The sequence below is a fragment of the Coffea eugenioides genome, chromosome 7, assembly GCF_003713205.1.
Source record: "Coffea eugenioides isolate CCC68of chromosome 7, Ceug_1.0, whole genome shotgun sequence".
NCBI classification, from domain to species: domain Eukaryota; kingdom Viridiplantae; phylum Streptophyta; class Magnoliopsida; order Gentianales; family Rubiaceae; genus Coffea; species Coffea eugenioides.
Window position 1 is genome coordinate 38,004,253 of NC_040041.1, and position 24,101 is coordinate 38,028,353.

The following is a 24,101-nucleotide window of genomic DNA, read 5'->3' on the forward strand; positions in this document are numbered from 1 at the left end:
GTTTATTCCTTTTTTGCCTGGTGACTATCTCCAACTGTCACTGGTGAAAACTTCTCGGTGAGCCAGTTGCTTGCTCAAATCAATGTAAGCATATCATGGCTGAGGATTGTGAGTCAATAGGGGAAGCTTTATGCCAAATGTCTCTCACTTCTTATGTCGTCGATATACTGCAGTTGGTTTATTGGATCTAATGACTGCTATTGCTGTTGTTCTGCACAATCCAATGTATGCTTTTAGAGATTGGACAGAGAATTTTTTTTCCTCATCTCTGTTTTCTTATAGAAAAAGAATCCTCAAATACTGATTGGTAGAGTTTAAATAACACTAAAAATATCTTTATGCCATTCTTTTCAATTGTTGGGTTCATCATTTGAATTGTTTAGAGCTAGAATGCTTATGATTACATGATGACCATCTGATTCATTACTTCTCAAATCAATAGAAACCTTTTGTTTAATCCCATTAGCTATGTCATCTCTCCTATAATTTGGACTGATAGTCTTTAGAACCAAATTTAGGGGTATGAGATTAGCTAAGGAATAGGAATTAGAAATTACAAATTTGAGAGAAATGTATAAATGATGATGATCTCACTTTGATAAAAGGCCAGAATAAACAATTTCAAGAAGCTTCTGCTGCTCAGCAACTTCAGCAATTAGCCATGTCAACAGGGTAAGCAGCCTCTGAATCTGGGGAGCCTAATTTGCTATCCTTTTTACCAGCCTTTGGGAATGATTAATTCTAATTGCCATTGGGAATGATTTTAAGGGTTGAAGTTGGCGGCTCACCTCTCTACAGGGTTGAAAGGAAAATAGGTGAAGGTAGCTTAGAACAGGTATGCAAGGGACGTCTTTTTTCTTGTGAAAAAGGTTCAGGACCTGTGGAGGTATTTTCTGTTTTTGGTTGACCAAGAGGATTCATATTGTTTCTGTTCTCAACTATTTATATTGTAATTTGGAAAAGAAACAACAATTGTATGAATATTAACATTGGTTCCATCTGAAGAAAAAAAAAAAGAATTTCTTGTCTATTAATCTTGCTAGATGAATTTCAGGTTGCCCTGAAATTTGAGCACAAAAATAAACTGGTGGGTCATATCAAAGATGATTATCCAACAGAGTGGCAGATTTATAAGTACGACTCTTGATTCCTTTTCCTTACCCTATATTTTCTCTATTAAAGAACTGAAGTGAATCTTGTTTCTTGCTGAACAGCTCCCTTGGAGGTGGAGGAGGTACATATGGAGTGCCTACTGTACATTATAAAGGAATACAAGGAAACTACTTCATAATGGTAAGATTGGAAGTGCTGAATGGATATATCTACTTTACTTCTACTCCACAATATGGGACGTATCAAATGCTGTTGTCTTCTCATGCATCTATGAATCTTTGATAATTGATCACGTTTTGATGCATTTCATACATATATCTTCGTTTGAAAGGAGTTTGCAAAAAGAATTTCGAAAATCATTCTAAAAACTAAATAAGCTTGACTTTAGCAGATTATAAGCATGAGATGGAAGCTGCTAAAAAGCATCTCCACTTGGCTTTCATTATAGTTGAAGAAACTCGATAGTCCTCATAATCTTCCTCTGTCATTAGATTCCTGGTAGTATCAGAAATTGTCTCTCAAGTTTGAATAATTGTTGGACGCCCAAGAACAGTTTTTGATGTGGGCTATGAACTGATATTGATATCGCACTCCTGTTAGCTTGAATCTTCTTCTAGCTCTAACCCTTGTTGACATCACATCCTAACATGCCTGGCCTTGTTGGAGACATAAATGTGGCCTGTTGTCAAATAGAACATCATTTTATGCCTACAACACTATCAAAGTTCACGCTGTTTCTGATAGCTATACGATTGCACTCTTGTTTTTTCTATTGGCAGATTAGTAATATGTCAATTTTTTTGCTTTGTCCATGCCTGTGGTTTTTTTGGCCTGTTCTCAATGCCAGTTCAGAGCTTTCTTGCATACAAACTTTCTGATTGAAGGAGATACACTCAAGAGGGTATTCTACTGTCTTTTCTTGTTTCCTTTTTCACTCTTCTTAAGGGTTGAAAGTTGTCGGTGGTATGCATTGAATTTGGTAGGCTTCTCTTTGAATGCGTAATTTATAACTTAGAATGTGTAACTTTTTGAGTCTTAGGTAGTGAATGGTGATATAAAGCCTCATAACCTATTGCTTGGCCAAGCATGAACACCGCAAGAAAAGAAGTTGTTTCTTGTTGACTTTGGAATAGGTCAGATAATGTGAATATTGTCCTCTCCTCCTCACAAATATTTATCCTTTTTAACTAATCTCCTGACAAATTGCAGCAACTGAGTGGAGAAAGAGCTGTGAGGGTAAACACATCGAATACACTCAACATCCTTGGCACACAAGGTGAGTGTTAGCTTTCATATGTTCTCAATTCTTCAGTTAACTCGTCCGCTTCTATAGAAGATCTATCCTCTTTCTGTGCAATTGTCCAGAGGGACTCTTGATTTTGCAAGTGTGCATGCCTAATTTGGGAAGGACTGCTGGTCAGAGGGATGATTTACAGACAGTTGCTTAAACACTTATTTTCCTTCTGAAAGGCAAGCTGCCATGGAGGAAGTCATGGTTCTCCCTTTTTCCCTCGCTTTTGGATCCTTCCTCCTCTTCCACTGGTGTGCTTATTTTCCAATCTGTGTATTATCTAAAGGATGAGGAAACCTTTTTTCATGTCAGCCTAGAAAAGTTTTCAATCTCACCTGACTTCTTGTGTTTCTCGTGCCATACCCCTTTGAAAGAGTATCTCAAGACTGTCCTTGATTTTAACTTTTCTGAGGAGCCCAACTATTGTCTTCTACTACATGTTATATCCATCTTTGATGGTCTTATTGGAGCCAATTTTGCTACCAAACTTTTTTTTTTTTTTCCGAAACGATAATTGATTGTATTACTTGACAAAAGATTTACAAGTACGAGCAAAGGCTCGAATGAACTTTACAAGCGGCTTTACTTGCCCCTAAGGAAACCAATGTTCCTCATCTAAAATAATGCCCAAGGCAAATCAGAAGGCTGACATAGGAGGTGCTTGTAAGCTAAGAGCAATTTGGTATAAGTTGAGATTATTGTAATAACTGAACCTCTCTATCTCAGTATTTTTCTCTCTCAATTCTGTTTTGTTCTTCTTGAATTCTGTTCTGTTTATCCATATATTCTTGAATCAGTTGAGTTCCGTGACAGATTGGTTTTTGAGGTGATTGGTCTTTGGCCCCAGTGATCAAAAAATGGCAGAAGGTGCTCGGCTAATGAAGGAGGCCAGCTTTACGATTTTAGAATTACTACTTCTTTAACTGCTTAAAAATTATATAAATTGAAAATTTGGTACCCCAACTTTCAATCCTTAACCTTTTAAATCAAATAGGTTCTCTTAAGGATATGTAAGGAACACAAGCTTAAAGTATACATTAGCTCTACGAATTTAGTGGAGGCAAGTGAATTTTAACTTTGATAGAGCCAAATTCAACTCTAATTTTTCATACTTGAACTCGATCAGCCACCTAAAACTTGAATTCGAATTTAAACTTGAGTCTGAATCTAATTGAACTCAGATTAAAAAACAAAATTAATTGTGATGATTTTTAAAATGAATAAGACATACATTTCACTACAATAAGTATTAAACCTAACAATGACACCATCCTCGTTATTATTATCATTCCCATTTGCTCACAAAAGGAACCGAAGAAGCAGACTTACTACTCAATTAAGGTCCGTCTAAAGTCCTCCCAACCTGTTTCCCAAGTAAATGTGAATCCACTGATTCCATTCCCAAATTTACTGTTTTGGAAGTGCCGCTACTGCACTGTCAACGATGAGTCTTCTAAATAAAAATGGCCGATTAATTGCTCTCAACTTTTCATGCAACTGTTAATTGCTCTGTTTTTCTTTTTTTTTTTTCCTATTTCTTTGCCCGTTATTATTGTTATTGGAAATGAAAGGAAAGAAGCAAAAAACTAGTGCTTCTGGAGCTTGATGATCATTGAAGTTCTTGTTATTTTCTAGACGAATTACGTAGTTGTTAGCATACTTTATTCCTAGAGTTTAAGATTTGTGGAGTTTATATCGGAAAACTAATGGCCAAAATTAACTAACCAGAATTAGGAAATTAAGTGGACTTTAGATTAATTTATCGTCAATAAAAATTACACTACTGATTTCACAAATAGAGTGTTCTCTCTCTCTCTCTCTCTCTTTTTCCCTCTGTAATTGAATTCCTCTCTTTCTCTTTGTTATTTAAACCTTTGCAATATGCTATGGATTGGTATAAAGTGGCTTCTTCTCTCCTGAAAAAACCGTAAGAATGTCCAAAAAAATAGAATCCCAAAACCTTGGATCTTTAGCCTTCAAGAAACCACACCACTCTGGTGATGATGCTACAGTCCTCACAACTCAACGTACTCTGAAAGGCACGACACAGAAGCATTCTACTTCTCAAAATGACCCTGATTACGAGCCAGAAGACGGGTCGAAAGTGTCCAAGAAAAAAAAGACTACCACAAAAAACCAAATTTCTGAACATGAGGCTAAAGTTTTTGAGCTTTCCAAACAAGTTTGGGGTGATGGTGGAGTGCATGCTGCCCATGAAGGGGAGGGTCATGAAGATACAAACGAAGACGGAGAGGAAGAAGATGTGTGTGATAAGTATCCCTATCTCTGCGGGGCATTAGAATCTTTTGAGTCTCCTTTTCCGGTGGAGGAGGCAATAAGATTCATAGACAGTGCAAAGAGAAAGGAAGTGGAAATGAAATGGAAGCTGTTACATCTTAAGGAGGAAAAGCTCCTTAGGAAGAAGTCGAGGTTGAATTCCATGTTCACTGAGATAGCTTTGCATGATTCAGAGAATGATTAGCAAACTTTTGTACTTTAATTCTAGAAACTATTGTGTTGGATGCTAGTTTTTAATGGTCATGTTGTGTGGAAAACTTAGTTGTTTTATTATGTCTAATCTCTGTTGAATATTGCCTCATTCCCCCAGATTCCTTTTATTAGCTTACGTTACAGTTAATTTTACAGGAAAGTACTTTTGAAAACTGACTTGTGACTTTGAATTTGGGTTTTCACAATTTATAGTTGGGAACTTTTTATTTGGGCTGTTGAAGATGGCTTGTACTCTGGAAAGATGAGAACCTTTTGCTCGTTGTTGAACCTTCAAATTACTTTTCTCTGGGCTGTTTTTTTACTTAGTTGAGGATGGCACTAGTTCATTTGTGGAAACGCAGCTTAGTGCCACTTTAGTAAGGGCCCATTTCGTCAACACTAAGACTGTACCAAGGAATAGAGAAATAATCTTTCATTTCATTATTTTTCTCAACTAATTACTGGAAGATTAGGAACACTTGACAAATCATCTCATGAGCAAAGGTTCATTTAGTCCAGTTCCAATGATCGACATATTAGCAATTGATGTTGGTGACCAAGATTTAGGTAGGATGGAGTATCTTGAAGTCTTAAGAATATATAGGTTGCAGCATGTGGAGAGAGGGGCAGGTGAAGAATCTCATAGTCCATAAATTGGTTCAGTTGAAGCCATTGCCTGCAGACAGGGTGGAATCCATAGGTTCCTTGAAGACAATCATGACTCCTGGAGACACGTTTGATCCATATTCTGGTCAACCTATTCTCATAAATGTGCAATGCATCTATTGCAAATCGCTATCAAACTTGTCTCATCCTATTGCCCCGACACTATCATGGGAATTTCGGAACTATCAAACTTGTGTCAATGCACTCAGTGAACAGAGCCGTAGCTAGCTCCTTCAAAATACACTCAGTGAACAAAGCAACATCCCATAATAATCCATATAGACTTATGAGAATAGGCTGTTAAGGCTCTTAGACTACCTGGCTATTTGTTTGATAGTCATAACATTAATCATGAGTGACCTTTCTCTGTCTCCTCGGTATTTAATTAAGTTGACTACATACATTGATTTGAGGATTTGAAAGATTTGAAACTCGAAATTTTCTATTTTTGGTGATTTTTCAGCCTGAAATAAAATTCACTGAATTTGCTATATTTATCCGTTCTTATTAGTGCAATTTTTTAAATCAATGTAATGATTATAGGGATACTTTTACAATCCTCCCCCGAGGTTTATGATGATTGCAAGAAGTACCCTCCAGGTTTAAAAAATTGCATAAACCTCCCTTAGAAAATAGTTCGGAGCTCACTTTACTGATGTCAGCAAAATATCTCAGTTGAAAATCCAATATTGCCCTTATGTAATTTTTCTCCAAAGAAATAAAATTCCTTTGTAATTTTAAGCAAAATATATTGCAACATAGTTTAACAAAACCAAGCATCAAATTCGTTTCTCTTCCTTCAAATGGAAAAAAAAAATTCACATAGACAAATGAAAAAAAAAAATTAGATACCAATTGGTTAAGTAACCTATTTAGGAATCTAGAATTTTTTTTTTCAAATTATTATAATATAAAGTAAAATTGAATTGAGATAATTTGGGTGGTTAAGACAAGAAAGAACCTATTAATCTTGCTCTTCTTTGTTTTTCTCTTTTTTTTAACTATTTGTTAACTTATAATTTTAAATTTCCATTGCTTCACTTCATGGAGATGTTAAATTGAGTAGTTCTCGAAGGATATTTGTCATTTTATACCATAAATGGGAGGTAGGTATAATTTTCTAAACATGAAGATTACTGTCTGCAATTGTTGTAAACCCCAAGTGCGGTTTGTGAAATTATCCCACGATTAAATCATATGTCAGAAAGGAAAAAAAGGATCCATCCATCAAGAACTAGTTGATAATTTAGCTGTAGAACGTACGAAGGTTAAATACGATTGTGTACTTAATTTAAATATGGCCCTTATGAATCATGAACCAAATTCCATTGGTTTACCACTATTTTATGAGCTTTAATATTTAGTGTACGTGGTACTGAATAGATGAATTTTTAGAGACCTTGCAGCCAAAAAAAATACAGGAATTATGGGTAATATTGATAATTGCGCCAATAATTTAAGAAAGGAATTGAAATTGGGATACGTAGACTATAATTTTTTTTTTTTAAAAAAAAAAGCATATTTGTATAGAAAATATACAACATATTTTCTTTTTGGTCATATGAAATTAATAGTCAATGTTGACCATCCTTATGGACTAAATATAAACAGTAAATTGTGTATGGTACCTAGTTTAACCACAAACTACATGTTAGTGCAAAAGAAAAATTTTCAATTAAACAAACGGGCACTTCTTTGGGAGGGAAGTAAAAAGTTACTTCTCTATTTTCATTTTCTTTGTTATTCTCTTTTTTTTTTTTTTTTTGGTGGTTGCAAAGTCCAATTAAAGCAAAATACCATGCAATGATGCAAAGTCCAATGTCTACATCTCATAGTACAGTAGATGAGCACATAGAAACATCCTTCATATTAATGAGCACCCTTCAACAGCTCATGCCCATTCTTCCTTGAAGATCGTGAAATGTAAGACCATTCAAGTCAATTTGTATGTACTACAAATTGAATGTTGAAATTACTCATCTAATGAGTAAAATTCAGTTTCATCACTATCATCAAAGCTGTCATCAGAGCCATCATCAGATTCATCATCACTGGAGCTACTGGATGAATTGTACACATTAAACTTTTTTGGGCAACAATCAGCACCATATGGCTTTACTCTAAATGTTGTTTTATCTATCAGATGAAATAACAGGTAATCTCCAAGCTTCAAATGATGATCTTTAACAAATTTTGGCCACGAAAGTCTGCAAATATAATAGTAGCGACCTTTCTTTCGAATTCTTACTGGCCATGAATTTCGAACTGAGTTCTTTGCCTCGGATTCGATTGTGCATCTTGAGGAAAGCTTTTCCTTCAAGTTCCTCACAAAAGCATAGGGAATCCGCTACAAAAATGTCAAGGAAAAAAAATAAATATAAAACTTAATCATGACAATAACTGAAGAAGATTAATGGAAAACGTATACAGTAGCAATTGATGTGGTACTTACAATTTCTCTCGTGAAGTCATCTTCCATCAACAGCTTTATAAAGGACGGATTAAAGTTGAAATTTTGTTCCATTTTGGAATTTGGCTTGCAGAGGAAAACAAGAACGATGAGCCCTCTTTGGTTGAGGAAAGAAAAAAGAGAAGTAAATATAGACTTTAAGGTTGGTGTCAGTTCAAATTACACGGCTTTTTGTTTGCCTTTTGTTCGTATTTTGTACATACATTAAATTCTGTAGACTTTTAGACTACCAGAAACTCTTTTTATAGTTATCATGTTAGTCACGATTCATGAGTAACATCTTTATTACTTCCATATTAAATTAACTGCATTTAGTACATTGAATAGAGAGAAAAAAAAAATGCACAACCATGCAGTGAATTGCATCTTTTGTTCTTCATTAGATCGAATTCATCACCTTCCTTCATGGTAATCCTTCACTAACAAGGGATTTGAGCTCCCATCAATCGAGATAACTAGTTAATACTATAGGTTCGAAATTTTCAAAGGTGAACATAATTACATGGAAGTCTGAAGACCGAATTAGATTAATTAAATGTTGTTCTTGAATAGTGAATTTAAGATATGTCAGTCAGACTAAAGTAATATCTTATCCGTGTCATGATTACATGAGTTGGAAGCAAGACCAATGGTTGGTCCAGTAAGTTGGGGCCAAAAATGTGCATACAAGAAACAGTATACAATTATGTCTGTCTTTTGTTTTTGTTCATATACATCTGTTAGTGAATGCGGACATTCTTGTGGTAGGTGTATACAAACATGATTATCTATTGTAACTAATTGTGCTTTCCTTTCGTATTTAATCCAAACAAAATAGATGAAAACCATTTTCTTCTGCTCTCCTTTCCTTTCTTTTTCATTGGTATCATTTCCTTTTCTTTCCCTTCCTTTCCTTCAATCCAAACAGTGCCTAAGTCTAGTTTTTGAATTGACAGGTTGTCGAAACTTGTGTAATAATAAAAATAAGTCTAGTTGCCAATCGGAATAATCAAAACTCGATTCAAGTACTAGAGCAGGGACTCTAGATGTGCAATGGGTTACTTGATTCACTCTGTTTCCGAAAAGTTTTCTTGATCCGATATACCAGAATGGGATTGCTTATTCACAAGTAATTATTGCTTTGTAAATAGGGTAAGTAGGGTCGAATCCACAGGGATTTGGGGTAATTCGTTCCTTCAAAGTTCCAATTAACAACGGGGGGTTTTATCAAAATAAAACTTAAAATAATTAAGCAATTCAACCAAATAAATGATTAACTAACACGAAGGTAGAAAGGAATTAAATAAATAATAGACGAACTCTAGCCAAGGATACAAATACTCAGACACGGTCTATTCATCCGATCATTGATGCAAGGAAAGTTCACTTAATTTTATTAACAGGTTAGTTATAGTCACCGACACGCTCTAACCGAAAAACATTCCTAGGTATGACCGTAGGAATTAATTTCCTAATTGCGTTAAAAACTAGAAAAGTCTAACCCTGATCAATAACACGCTACGAGGGTTATTTAAATCAGATTGCACGTCCCCTCGTGTGTAAAAATGCTAGTTGCTACTGATATTAATCAATTAAACAATTACAGATTTAATTGACTAATTTGGCAGGAGATTAATAAGTCGAATTGAACATCGGACCCTTGACATTTAATTAACAAAATAATTCCGTGAAAATTCAAGCAGACAACGTGCAAATATTAACAAATTAAGAAACGCATGAAAATTAATTCGATCTCACAAATATTCGGGACTACGTCGTCGCGTTGATCTTTGACTAGATGGAAAGTTTAACCACGCCGCATAAGTAAATCTCCACTAAATAATCAAGAAGTAAACTATGTTTCTCCGGTTGGGACTTTTTGTCGAACAAAAGTCACGCATCAAAAAGAAAAGAAAACTAAAACTATCTCTAAAACAATGACTAACTCTCTTGTGGTCCCTGGCGAATTGAGAGAAAAGGTACAAAAAGTCAAGCTCTGCCGCCTTCCCCTTTTTCCATTTCCTATTGCTAATCAGACTCCCTTGTACAAGTCATCTCCTCTTAATACGAAGACTCTTAGTCAGCAACTCTTCGTCAGCAAAAGGAAAAGGAAGTCCGTTTCTTCTCTTCATGTGGGCCAGGTTTGTATTTGCTTTTAGAAACTCCCCACGTGTGGAGTCTTTTGCCTCAAGAAGATCTCCATTTTTAGTACTTTTCTGTCCCACTCTCTGAAATTATATCAAAATATCAAATATAAGTATATGTTAACAATTAAAACAATATTTGTTAAAACAATTAAAAGAATCAAGATCATATAAGTTTTATATCTCAAGATATGGCAATGTTAGTTAGGATTGCCTAACCTGGGTATCATGTGACACTGTAATCTTTTAGTACATTTTATATCCTTTAGGATAGCAATCTGAAAACATTTCCTTCACAAGAGCTTTGGACCATTTAATGACGTTTCAATTCCACAATTGATTGAATCATTCCATATCATAGCTGAAATAGAACTTTTTTAACCAGTCAGTCCTACAAACTCAGAATCATGTGCCATTTCTTATGTACAAAACAGTGTCATAGAGCCTTAAATCCACATAAGCATTTTAGTCTAGTTCTTAAGTACTGAACCCAGTAAACTTTTAGAGTTGGCAAGAAATCAAACCTGGAAAGAAGCATTGAAGGAGATGTTAGTTCGTTGTCAATTTGGAGTAGATTATAATCTTAGGCATAAGATGTAATATAACTATTAGAACTGACTCTGTAGTTCAATTTTTTGCCGACACATACTAGCATAAAACCTAAATGGGCGAACAAAAAATGAAAATAGTGCAGTGAAAAAAGATGTTATTAATAGTTTAGTGCCCATTTAGAAATATGCTCCTTTTTCTGTTTTATTCCATTTATTTGTTAACCTTAGGTTGTGGCTGGGGAGAGGAGGTGTGTAGAAAACACCACAACTAATTCCAGCTGCTGGACCTATAAAATGTTAAATGGCATTATGGATGAATTATGTTCAATTGCCAACTCCAACTTGGTAATTCGGTGTGGAAAGAGTCGCAACAACAGCTCAAGCTTCTACTTTGACCAACACACTTAACCCCACATTATGTTTAAAGATCCCAATTAATGAAGTTCTGAAATACTAAATTATATATATATATATAATCCTCCAACGCAGCTAATTGGGAAATTTAAAGTTTAAAATATTGGGGCCGTTATATTTGTCACCGTAAATTAACCTATTTCTTTTGTTTCCATTGACTTTTTTTATCATGCGCATTACATCTAATGATTTTGTTTGTGTTTTTTCTTTTCATATTTCTAATTTTGATTTACTGCCTCTCCCTTTTACACTTAAGATTTTATTCTGATGGCTTTTCTTTGACTTTGTATGCAATGTAAGTAATTTTATTTGATCTGGTTTTGCATTAAACTAACCTTACGTTTAGTGCACTAGAATGGCGAGAATGAAAGGTCTTATTATCGAAAGAATGATGTGAATTTTTTTTTAAATCGTTCCACTTTGTGGTATGCAGGTTAGAATAAAATGTATCCATTTTTATTGTTTAGCACAATCAATTTTAGATGTCAAAACGAAATAATTCTATGCAAATTTGATTTAATTAATCGAAAACAAAGCTTAGGACTTACAGGATTGTTCTCAAGTGATTCTAATTTTGTAAAAGCTGATTTTGTGAAATTGATTTTTAACAGATTTTGTAGAATAACTCCTGTGTTCTAGTTTATAGTTAATAAAGCTACTTTGATAAACACTCGAGTGTTCTTGAAAATGTTGAAAAGCTAATCTCGACAAAAAGATAACCAAATTGCCATTATGTGAGACATAAATAACTTTTGCACGACTGACATGGAGTTTTAATGTAATTAATTAATTTTCTTATGAAGATTAAATGTTGAATAAGAAGAAGAAGGGGAAAAGAGATGAATCTAGAGGTGGAATAACGAGTAAGAAGAAATGGAGAGAGATGTGTGGCCAAAATATTTACTTAATCTTTTTGTAGTTTAGTAATTATGTTAAAGTTTAAAAGTTTTTTTTTTTTTTTTTGCATGTAGAAAAAGTAGGCTATAATCTGAATCTTAAAGCAATTAAGAATTAAGACATGCTTTTTAACTTTTGGGGCCCAAAACATCTAAAATCAGGTTTCAAAATCAGTTTTCATAAATCCAAAATTAAAATCAGATTTAAAAGATCAATTGAGAACGCCCTTCATGTTTTTTATGTTGTTTTAATTATTTGTGCTATGTTATTTTTGTTAAATTGCAAAGTTATTTCGTTAGATAACATAATCGCGTACGAGAATACATGTTAAGCTAAATGATGAGTTAACTAATCAATTAGTTCAACTAGTGGTGACATTTTTCTTGGTGTGAAACTTAAGGATAGCCACTCACTTCCCAAATCAATAAATGATCCAAAGTTATTCATAAACACAATACACAAGTAATTTTTTTTTTTAAAAAATAATACACAATAATCCGACCAAATTATAGATGAAAATCAACAATTAGGTTTTACTGTACACGTTGAATGTTTCTAAAGAACATTAACAAATTTCAATTATCAGCTAAAGTTTTGTAAATACTAAAAACAAATTCTTACTATATTTTAGTAGTTTCGAATCACAATGATAATCAAATAAATAACAACTTAAAAGATCACCATTCATTCCTTCAACTTGCTAATCTCGAATTTGAATTGAAACTTATTTATCACATTATCACTTTTGTTAATTTTTCCATTTGACAAATGCCAGATTTACCTAGTGCTAATAAATTGATTAACAAGGATAAAAAAAAAAAAGAGCATACTACTCATTGGGCTTGCAAATAGCTAATTATACTATTTTAGTAGTATGTTATAACAACATTGCAAAGAGTCTTCTAAAAGAACATGCAGCAAATTAACAAAAGTTAAATAAATCTTTAGTAAATCACCCAGATGAACTATTCTTCTGGCTCTTCTATATATGATAACCAAATGAATCTACGATTAGCTCTTCCGGAATAAATTGAGAAATTCTATGTAAGAATCATAGTATTTCGTAATTCATTGGTAAAATCCTTTTGATTCTTTACCAACCAATAATGTAGGATCATTGACATGGTTAAAGCAAAGTGTTTGATGTTTAGATGCAACATATGATATGTAGTCTTTCTACTGCTATGTAAATATAAAGATAGTTTAAAATAAATATTTTATCAATAGAGGACACTTCTATCATATAAAATGCTTATTGTAAAAATGAGTCATCACACACCGGTCATGAGTTTGGGGGAATCTCAACTAGAGTAAATAGTCTACCATATAGGAATATAATTCTGACAAAAAAAAGGTAAATTATTTATTACTCCCCTATGGTTTTACAAAATGCTAGATGACCTCCTAGATTTTTAAAATAATCATACAACCCCCTATGATTTTATGTAAGGTGAAAAATGGATGAAATGCACAATTAGTCATGGTTTTTATACCTTTGACAAAAAAAACAATTATGGTTTTTATACCAAGTGCACTTTAAAAGTGCGTGTGGTAAAATGTTAATTTTAATGTAAACTCTTTATAATTTGTATAAATATTTACTTTATGCTCCTGTGATTTTTGCATTTATCCACTTAATCTCCCTGTACTTTTTGTATAAAAAACCCTAATTTGTATAAATATTCACTTTATAACAAGCCCACTAGGCACCCACGCTTTGTAGAAGCCGATCCATATATTATTGACACATAATAATATTTAAAAATGCATAAAATCACATGCCTAGGGTAAACCGGTTTCTAGGGGTGTGCATCAAAATCGAATTTGGTAATTCGAAACTTTGAATTCAAAATTTTTTGAAATTTGGACATTAGGAAATTCAACCAATTTTGATGTCACAAATCCCGAATTTGAATTCGTACCGAATTGCATTCGAAATTTGGTAATAAGCGCTTTCACCGAATTCTAGAACCTTTTTTTTGTATTATATTTATATATAAGTTTTTCTAACTCAATGCTAAACTAAACCTTTTTATAATTATAACATAATAGACAACTAACTTAATAAGACTTATTATTGTATTGTTATATAATATAATTATTAGTTAAATGTATTATTATATAATATAAATTTTATATTACATAATATATATATATATATATATATATATAACATACGAATTTGAAATTGAATTAGGTATTTGATTTCCGATTTGTGAAAACCCATTCCTGAATTCAAACCAAATTAATATATTTCAAAAATGGAAAACCTGATTTCCATTTCGATTTTCGATTTACTGATTTGAAAATTCCAATTTCAATTCAAATTGGGTCTATAAATTGTTTTTATTTTATTTTATTTTGCACCCTCCTACTGCCTTCACTTCTATTTATACCTCATACGCGAATGAACAATTTGATCTAAGTCCTCTAACAATCCAGAATACAATCCAAATTGAAATTAGAGTTACCTGCAATGGCTTCTGGCAGCGAAGATCGGTGCATCGTCGAGCTTCCGTACGCGGAATCGATGGAGTGTAGCGAGAAAGAGAGGATCGGCAGCTTCAGCAGCCGCAGCCTCAGCCACAGCGGCAGCGACGATGAGGGCTGTTTGGATCATCCTCAGAAGGGGCAACAGGTAGAGATGCTACCTGGAATTCTTGAAGAGTCGGTGGATGGGTGGAAAGGTGGGTGGGAAGATCTGACAGCTGAGGCTTTGAGAAATGTGGAGCCCTTCAGTGAAGATGAGCTGAGGGCGCTATGTACTTCCTTGAACGAATTTGAACGAAATAGGCGTTGCGTTGTCCCCTATGTCGACCCAAAAGTATGGGACAAGTACGTGCAAGAGGTTGAAGAAAGCGAGGTTAGTAGATCGGTCCTAATCCTTCTGCTTTGTCATTTTTTTTCCTTTTTAAATAATAATAAAAATGTCTGCTTGATAGTCCATTCACAAAAGGTGCTCTTCCGTTCTAATTCCACACCTTGATAACTTGGATGGATGATTGGTGAACAGGGTTTTGACGTGTTTACTAATCCGGGACCTACTCTGGGCTACAAGCCAATTACCACTTATAAGAGAGATAAAGAACTGGAAAAAAAGGTCATTGGGTTGGCTAAACAGGCCCTAGCGGAGGTAAATTTTCTTCCAGTTTTTGTGCGTTTCTCTCTAGTATAGTGATTACTGATGAGTTCCTAAAGTTCAAAATTTACTCTTGTAGAAGCTACCATGTTATGAATTTGTGGCCATTGAGTGGGTAACTGGATATCGCTGTGCTGGTTGGGTATATAATATAACGTTTCGAGCTCGCGGTGCTGATGCTCCTGAGGGCAAAAGTTTTCAAGCTCGTGTTTATGCTGGAATTGTAGATGTGCGGGTTAAATTCTGCCTCCCCAAAGTGGTTAAAACTTAGTTGAACTCGGTCTGGGTCAGTCATGGAAGATGGACTAGCAATGTTTATGGTACAATTATGTTGCAATTTTTGAGTGTGATGGGAGAACTATAGAAAGCTATTTGCTTAACTATGTTAGTGTTTGATGATGTTGACAGTCAAACATGTTCTCTAGCTGATGGCGATTTTGAGTTTTTTGATCTTGTAGTCTGGTCCTGGGAATGTAAATAAATGTTCAGACATTGTTGAATTGCTTTTCCATGAGAGACCTTTTTTTCCAAAAAAACAATATGGAAACCTTGCGTAGATGAATATGGAAAGCATTTGAATCCCAATGAGTTGTGTAAAAGTCTAGTTGGAAGTTCCCAATGAGCTCCAGTGAAAACAACTAATCTTTGACTGAATAAGTGATTCGGTGCATTGACCTTACTCCGTTTGGTAATTTATGCATTTCTAAGTCTTGTGAAACATCATTAGGTTTGGCACCGTGATATTTCTTAGGTTTTAGACATGTTTAGTTATGTTTGCATCTGCTTTTGAGGTTTAATTTATAGCATCTTATGTTGTCTTTACAACTGTTCTTCTTAGCTCAAATAATCATATATTTTCTGGAGTTATAAAGCAGCTTTTTTTCTACTTGATCAACTATCACTTTGTAAGAGGACCCTTGTTTAGTGATCAGAAGAGTCGACTGAATTTCCAGAAGACACTCATTTCTCAGGAAACATCATATTTGGTACTATTGCTTGTGGCTTTGGCAATGTTGGGGTCATGATGTGGATCTCATATGATCTGATGTTGCTTAACGGGCACATGGGTCATACTACTTGAAATTCTGAATCTTGTGATCAGTAAAAGATGTGATAGTTGACATTTTGCTGCATTTAGCTGCTTATTATGTTGATCGACTTCAGAGTTTGTCGTCGAAATGCTAGCTTGATGACATTTTGCTGCATTTAGCCGCTCATGTTGTTTGGTTTGTGGATTGGAAGTAAAAGTCTTGAGTGCCCGCACTGATCTGGTTGCTATGGCAAGCATGTTAGGATGTATCCAAGTCCATGAATCCGACATGGGTTGCAGAAGTAGAACTTGCTTTGAAGAGGGGGAGTTTGGGAGCTGCAGTGGATAATCATTGCCAAGTCATTAAAACCATGGTGATTTTGCAGTCTTTCATAGAGGAGTTTGGGAAGCGGTAATTATCTGAAGGTGTAAAGATGGCAGTATGGCTAAGTATGGCTATTTTGCCCCATCTAATGACTTTCAAGTTGTTGGAGTGCCGAAGATCAAAAATTGATTACTAAATAAGTACCACTTTGTTGTAGAAGTAGGATAAATGACATACTAACAAACTTCAAAAGAGGTGTGGGATAAATGGCACACTAGCAAACTTCCTACTAAAACACTTCGGAAGAGGTACAGAATAATCATATTGTTTTAGAGAGTTACACAATTTTTTTACCTATTTTTTTAAAGAGGAGGATTTGTTCTTTATGTTGTAATGTTTAATTTTTTTCTTGTTTCACAGAGAATGGTTTGTTTTCAAAGTTATAATTTTTAATTTTTCCTTTTTAGTTTGACTTAATATCATTTTCTAATAAAATTTTTATTTTAAATTTATCAGAGAGAAGGGTATATTTTTTATGTTATAATTTGTAATTTTTATCCTTTTCATATTGATTTAATGTCATGTGCATAACAAATGCAATTAGATTTCAAAGAAACTAAGTGATGTTCTAATTTTACCCCTAAAATAGATTTGAAAGAAACTAAAGGGATCTTTTAATTTTGTCCATTTTGGGGCTGATTTGCTCTTTTAGAATGTGATGGACTAATTTGCTTTGCTTTTAGAATATGAGGGATTGATTTGCTTCAATTTAAAAGTGAGGGATAAAAAAAATTTTCCTCAAAATATTATGGACGAAATAGGCCATTTTCCTAAACTAAACCGAAATGACATTGTAAATAACTTTGTACTACTAACATAGGTTTTTGATGTAATTAATTATTTTTCTTGTGAAGACTAAATGTTGAATAAGAAGAAGAAGGAGGAGGCAAAAAGATGAATCTAGAAGTGAAATTATAAGTAGGAAGAAATGGAGAGAGATGTGTGGCAAAAATATTTACTCAACCTTTAAGTAGTTTAGAAATGGAGACAAGAATACATGGTCGTATTAGGATTTTTTTTTTCATTTTGTTAGTAAGTTTTCATACTTTACCAAAAGATAAATCGAGTATGACCACCTTATATTTTATCAAATAAAAATAAAGCCTTACAGATTCAGAAGATATAAGTTCTTTGCAAAGTATGAAAATGAAATAACAAATTATGTTTGGAAATGATACAATGTTTGCAGACTAAAAATGATAAATCAAAACGTATTCCTTAGACTCTTGTCAATCATAGAATATTAGTTTTAAAATTTTTAATTTATTTTGCATGATTAATTTGTGTTTAAGATTCTTCGCATGACCACAAATGCATTCTACAAGGCATCTTTAGAAATTTGGCAATTGATGTCTGAGTATCCTCACCTAGTATTAAGTTATATAAAATAATAATACTAACTCCACTTTTCATTCATAAACTTGGAATGAATTTGATAGTAAGGGCAAATATACTTGTACAACATTGTACTACTTCAATTGAGTTGAAAACACAGCTATCCTAAGAGAACATAGCTACAAACATTGCACTACTTCAGTTGGATCATGTGTCAAGGAACTTGATATTTTGGATTCGAGTTTTATGGACGGAGAAAACAATATTGAGAGAGTCACTTTCAAAAGGGGTCCAATAATGCAACACTGAGCGGTTTATAAAAAGGAAAACAAAAAAGAAGAAGTAAATTAGATCCTTTGTGTTTTTTAACATATAAGTACAAAACATTATATAAATGAATGAATGTTTGCACAATATAGTATTTCACAAAAATAACAAAAAACTCTTATAATTGTTTATAATAATCCTGAGATTTTGCCAAATAACAAGTATTCTTGCAAGCAACTTCCATTAAATATTTTGGATGGAATCAGTAAAAAGATAAAATACCCACAATAAATCCTCATTTCCTTGCTTTAATAAGTCGTCATTTCCCTTCATTGTATTTTATTCTCACCAAGTTTATTAACATATCTAGTCTGTTGGGGAATGAGGGCTTTTCAATTGGGCTTCAATTGCTGACGTGGTAGCGCCCAATTGGCTGGAAAATGGTCGTCCGCCCGTGTGAATTTCTAATTCATGGTCGTCTTTTGTTTGCTTGCTTGGGCGTTTAGCAATCCTTCCGCTAAAGCCTGGTCTCTTGTGTCTTTGTTTACCTGGAGTCTTCCACTAAAAATCTGGTCCCAACTGCCTTTGATTTTTTTTTTTCTTTTCGCTTGTTAACGTATTACATGTGGAATTGTGCTGAAATTTGGCCCCTTTTTTCCCCTTTCCCAACAATAAGTTGTGTTGCCAAAAAATTTGGTACCCCAATTCTTTACAATTATCAGTGCTTTCTTTTGGTTTCCAGATAAATCATAATTATTAATTTTTATTGTAATAATTGCTTATGTTATGCTTGAACTGTATTATTTATTATATATTATCATTTTTTGTAATTGCTTTTGTTATGCTCCAATTGTGAAAATTTTACTCTTTGTTTGATTTTCTTCCACCGATCTCTCTATTTATTTATTTATTTATTTATTTTGGAATGATAGGGGAAGGCATTGAACTATTATTATCAAATTTTCATGACAACCTTTATTTGGTATTGATTCTACGTAAACAATCGACAATGTGGTGCCCTTTCATTAGTGTCATTTATTATTTGGTCACGCCTAGGGATGGCAACGGGGCGGGGACCAATGTTTTCAGAATCGGACCGGCCGGTTCAACCGGTTGGTCCGGTCTAGAGCTAAAGCCGGAGAGTAATCAAAACCCGCTGGAAACCGGATGACTCGGACGAACCGTGAAAACCCGCTTAGACCGTGAACCGGCGATTTTTGAAACTTTTCAAAATTAATTTCCAAATTGCAGCCACCAAGAATCAAACACCAAACCTTGTGTTTGTCATAAGAAGCCCTTACCACTAAACCATAGCCAGTTAATACAATTATTTTGTGTAGATATCTACTTAACTTATTAAGTGAAAAACTAAAAATACCCCAAACCCAGGACACATCAAACTTATTTCTTTGTATATAAAAAATATATAAATGCAAAGATAGTAATAATTGTTAGTATATGTATATATATATATATAATAAATTAGGTGAATATTAAATGTGTTAGGACAACCATTAAAAAAATCCTTTAATAAAATAGCTTTTTCAAATTATTTTTTAAATTTTTGTAGAAAAATGTACGACAATGATTTAATGTGTGTAGAATAAAAATAATCAAGAAATAGATTTGTCAAAAAATTTAAAAAAAATTAAAAAAATGACAATCCAAACAAGGTCTAATTTGGTAACTAAATTGAATTGTTTAGATAAGTTATTGTTTTAAAAAATTTTAATTACATCAGAAACACTTGTGCTTTACATCATAAATATATTGTTGGTATATCAATGTTTGTTAATGTACTCCCCTTGATTATTAATGTAATCCCCTTGATTTTTTAATTTGTGAAAATAAATAAAAATACTCAGACTTTTAATTTCACTTACAATCTCACAATAAAATAGTGGTTGAAATGCAATAACAGATAGAAAGATTGAGTAGGGATATTCTTGCTCAATTGACATTGTAGACAAGTATTTAGGAAAAAAATTGATAAGTAATTGTTATTTTAAAAAATATTTATAATTACATTGTACACATTCGTACTTTACATCATGACTCCTTGATTTTTTTTATTTGTGTGAATAAACAAAATACTTAAAAATTTTCAATTACAATCTCAAAACAATATTGTAGGTAGTAAGATTGAATAAGGATATTGTTACCTAACTGACTGGTAAATAAGTATTAAATAAGGCAACATTGATAAATAATTGGGCGCTAATAACAATTTTCTAGTGGACAAAAAATGTGAATATGGAGAATTTTTTTTCTTTCCAATGAATATGGACCAAGTGAGAAAGTCAAATGGCCGAAATGAAAACACAAATTTGAAAAAAGTTAAAAAAGAATTATTTTTCTTTAACCCAAATTATTTAATGCTACAACCACTCACTTTTATCTCATTTTTTGTTTCTTATCAAGTTTGCATTTCTATTTTCGATTCTCTTGACTTTTTTCGAACTCCAAACTTTCTTTTTTAAATTGCAATCTCTAAATCCCAAAGACGTAAATTAAAATTTAAGTTTACAATGTCAAATTCTCATAGACGCGAATTTTGTATAATTTCAAAATATTGTGATATTTTTGGGTTGGATTTAAGATTATTTTGGTAGATATAATTGAAATTGAAATGAAAATTTATTTGTTTTAACTTATAATTTAAAAATTTTATTTTTGAAAATCCAAGTTATTCAAAAATAGTAAACTTTTCATCATATAAAGTTTTAAATTAGTCTATTGCATGTCTTATTTTGTGCATATATATATTTATATAAATTATTTTTAAAAAAATTCATTGAACCGAGGTTGAACCGGTCCGATCGGTTGAATCTCGACCCTTTCACTTCACCGGTTCAATTGACGGTCCGAGTTTTAAAACATTGGAAGGGACCCCTCCCCCATCCCCCGCCCCGCTGCCTACAAACTCCCCCCCCCGCCCCATCCCTCGTCCCCCACTTCCCCCGCCCCGTCCCCGCCTCGCCCCGCTTCCCCCGCGAGGCTAATAAAAAATTGTTATATAATTTTATTATGATTAAATTTTAGCAAATAATCAAGTACTAAAATATCAACACATCATCAAAATTATTATTCATTGTAATTTTACAATTGAAACTTATAAAAACAATCAAATAAAAATTATTTGAATACAATCCAACATGATGAAATAAATATAACTAAAGTTGTCAAGTTTTCACTTTTGGCACAAATACAACCACTAATTCATTATTGTGCTTGTGCTTTTTTTAAGAAAAAAATATTATTGTATTAAGTGTAATTAGGGATTTAGTATAAATGTATTAATAAATTTAATATAACCAATTAATAATTTGTATTAGTACACATATATAATTGTTAGTATAATTAATAATATCAATTATATTATATATACTAATAGACATTATATAATACATATAACTAATAATATCATTATCATAAGTTTGTAACTAATTAAATTATATATTATATATATAATTATATACATATATATTTTATATATTTATTTTTTTAAAATGGATGGCGTTCCCCCGCCCCCCGCCCCATTTCTAAGCGGGGGAAAAAAATTCCCCCCATCCCCGCCCCACCCCCCGCCCCAACCCCCTCCCCATTAGCCCCCCGCGGGGCGGGTGCGCGCGGTCACTCGCCCCCATTGCCATCCCTAGTCACGCCACACATCATGTTTAATTATCGATTCCCTACTATTAATTGTTATAATTATTTATTTACCTATTTTTATTTGGGTTCCTTTTTTTGTTGCCAAATAAATCACATTTAATTACCAATTTTTTACAATAAATTGTTAGTAACTAGTAAATAATACCATTTTTTTGTTACTGTCATTTTTTGTTACCCAACGCATCACATTTAATTCATAACTTTTTTGCAATTATTAGCAATTTGTTTTGTCCTTGTCAAAAAAATCACATCTATTTACCTTTTTTTCCAAACTTCATTAACAAAATGTCCTCTTTTGTTTTGGGTTGTCCAACAAATGAAGTTTAATTATCAGCTTTTTTCAATTAATTTTTTATTAATCCTGTTCTAATTTCGCAATTTTATTGCCAGATAAATCACATTTAATTACTGCCTTTTATAGTTATTAATACTTTTTGTTACCCAAAAAAATGCATTTAATTACCAATTCTATGTAGTTATTAGCCAAGAAATCTGCTTGTCTTATTCTTTCCTTTCCTTACTTTTCCTGTCGTAACCAAACTTCTTATTGCTAATGTGATTTGACTAATTTTTACAAACAAGCCTGCATTTTGTTTGTTTAGTTCCAAAGCATGCTTTCTCGACTTCTTCATTAGGCATTACTTGTCACCAGCCTGTTTTTGCCGACAGGTGACTGTACTTGAGCTAATTAGTGCCTATCTTATTTGACTATATTACCCATCCCTTGTGGCTACATTTACGCTTCCACTCAATAGGCCTTGTAGCCTTTTTCCCTTTACTTGAGTTTATGCCTGTAAATCTGCAAAAAATCGTCATTTTTCACCATTGTCGAGCATCAGCTTCCTTTTGCTGCCGTTGATTGACATTGTTTAGTGTTTTGCATTTGCACAATGGTTACAGGGTTTCTCTGGTTTTCCCCAGCGGATTTTCTATTGAGCATCATCATGAACAATGGTAATTGTGCATCTACTGCAATCTTTTCCCTATTATATTACTCTTGTTTCTTTGTTAGACAAAAAAAGTGAACTACCTCATACGCGTTGATCTTCGTTTCCTTTGGCTATTTTGAACCTTTGTTTTCCCTAATTTATTAGTTTGGTTTTAATTTGCACTGGTGCTGTCGTTTTTGCTTCCTGGTGAGCATATTGGTTTTATAGTTCACTTTCATTTGTTGTTCTTTAATTGTTCAGATATTTCAGAATTGCTATCATGCTACTTTGTTTTTTATTTCTTCCTTGCTTCTCTGTTTTCTAATGCACTGGTTCGACCGCTTTTACTTTTTTGTCTATCCCTTCTAAATTATTATCACCAAATTAGCTTCTCTTTTTCTGTCCCCTTTTTTTTCACCTTTTCTTATTACCTCTTACATGATTGTGATTTCTTTGATAGTTTCTGCTGTTTTTCACTTCTACGGTGTTAAGCCTCTTCGTCTTCACAGGTTAGTTATTCTGATTTTGTTCTTCTTTTGCTCTTTTCTCTATATTTTATCCTTAATTTGTGCATCTTTGGCACGCATTTTGTGATGCATCGGTACTTATGGCCTGCTCCAGTTTTACCTTTTTTTAGTTTGGGACTTTTTGACTTTCTATACCTTTTGTGATCCTTATACTTGCATATACGAGTTATTCTATTGTTTCTGGTGCTATGTTTACGTGCCTGATTATTTTTTATGTGAACATTTGTTCTTTGCTCAGCTGTCGGCTATTAACTCCTTTAGCTCCTTGCTGTTCATTCGTTTTTTTGCCTGCTCTGGTTTCTGCCAGCTTTCGATTTACATTCTTTTTTGCTAAGTTGGATATTCCTTTCTTTATATAGCCCTTCGACATTTTGCGCTCTTAGTAAAAAATGAATGGATAGAAATGCTACTCGCAGCAAAAAGTATGCAGAAATGCCACCTTCGAAAAAATGGAACTCCTGCAACGTCAAAAAGAAAATAGAGCTGCCAAGAAAAAGAATGCGCATTTACTCCCACGTGTTCGTAAGGTTCCACTTGGTTATATAGAATCGGGTGTTTCTTCCCTGATTTGCATCATGAAAAACTTGATGGTGCGAATCACTCTTCTATGCATAGTGAAATGTTAGGAGGTGAAGCCTTGAAAGCGGCCATGACAGTGCCGATGTCGTTACTGAGGCATTGCAATATATGTCCTCTCGCGAGTCTGCTCCTTTTGTTCCTCACATTCATTTTGCTCCCTCTTCTGAGATAGCAAATGACGTGCCAAATGCAAGTATTCTTGCAGGTATAGTTGGTGATGTCC

General features: G+C 33.4%; 2 protein-coding genes across 2 annotated transcripts; one reads left to right on the plus strand and one right to left on the minus strand.

Annotated features, from left to right (window-relative positions):
* Positions 1-7,532: 7,532 nt before the first annotated feature.
* On the minus strand, positions 7,533-8,084 carry LOC113777353 (B3 domain-containing protein REM23-like). The gene is made up of 2 exons (XM_027322387.1): positions 8,013-8,084; positions 7,533-7,907 (listed from the first exon to the last, which is right to left on the minus strand). Exons 1-2 carry the CDS (start codon positions 8,082-8,084, stop codon positions 7,533-7,535), a joined length of 447 nt encoding a protein of 148 aa, XP_027178188.1.
* A 6,312-nt stretch (positions 8,085-14,396) lies between these two features.
* Positions 14,397-15,721, plus strand: LOC113778636. The gene is made up of 3 exons (XM_027324099.1): positions 14,397-14,878; positions 15,029-15,148; positions 15,234-15,721. Exons 1-3 carry the CDS (start codon positions 14,492-14,494, stop codon positions 15,423-15,425), a joined length of 699 nt encoding a protein of 232 aa, XP_027179900.1. The 5' UTR covers positions 14,397-14,491; the 3' UTR covers positions 15,426-15,721.
* The last annotated feature ends 8,380 nt before the right edge of the window (positions 15,722-24,101 follow it).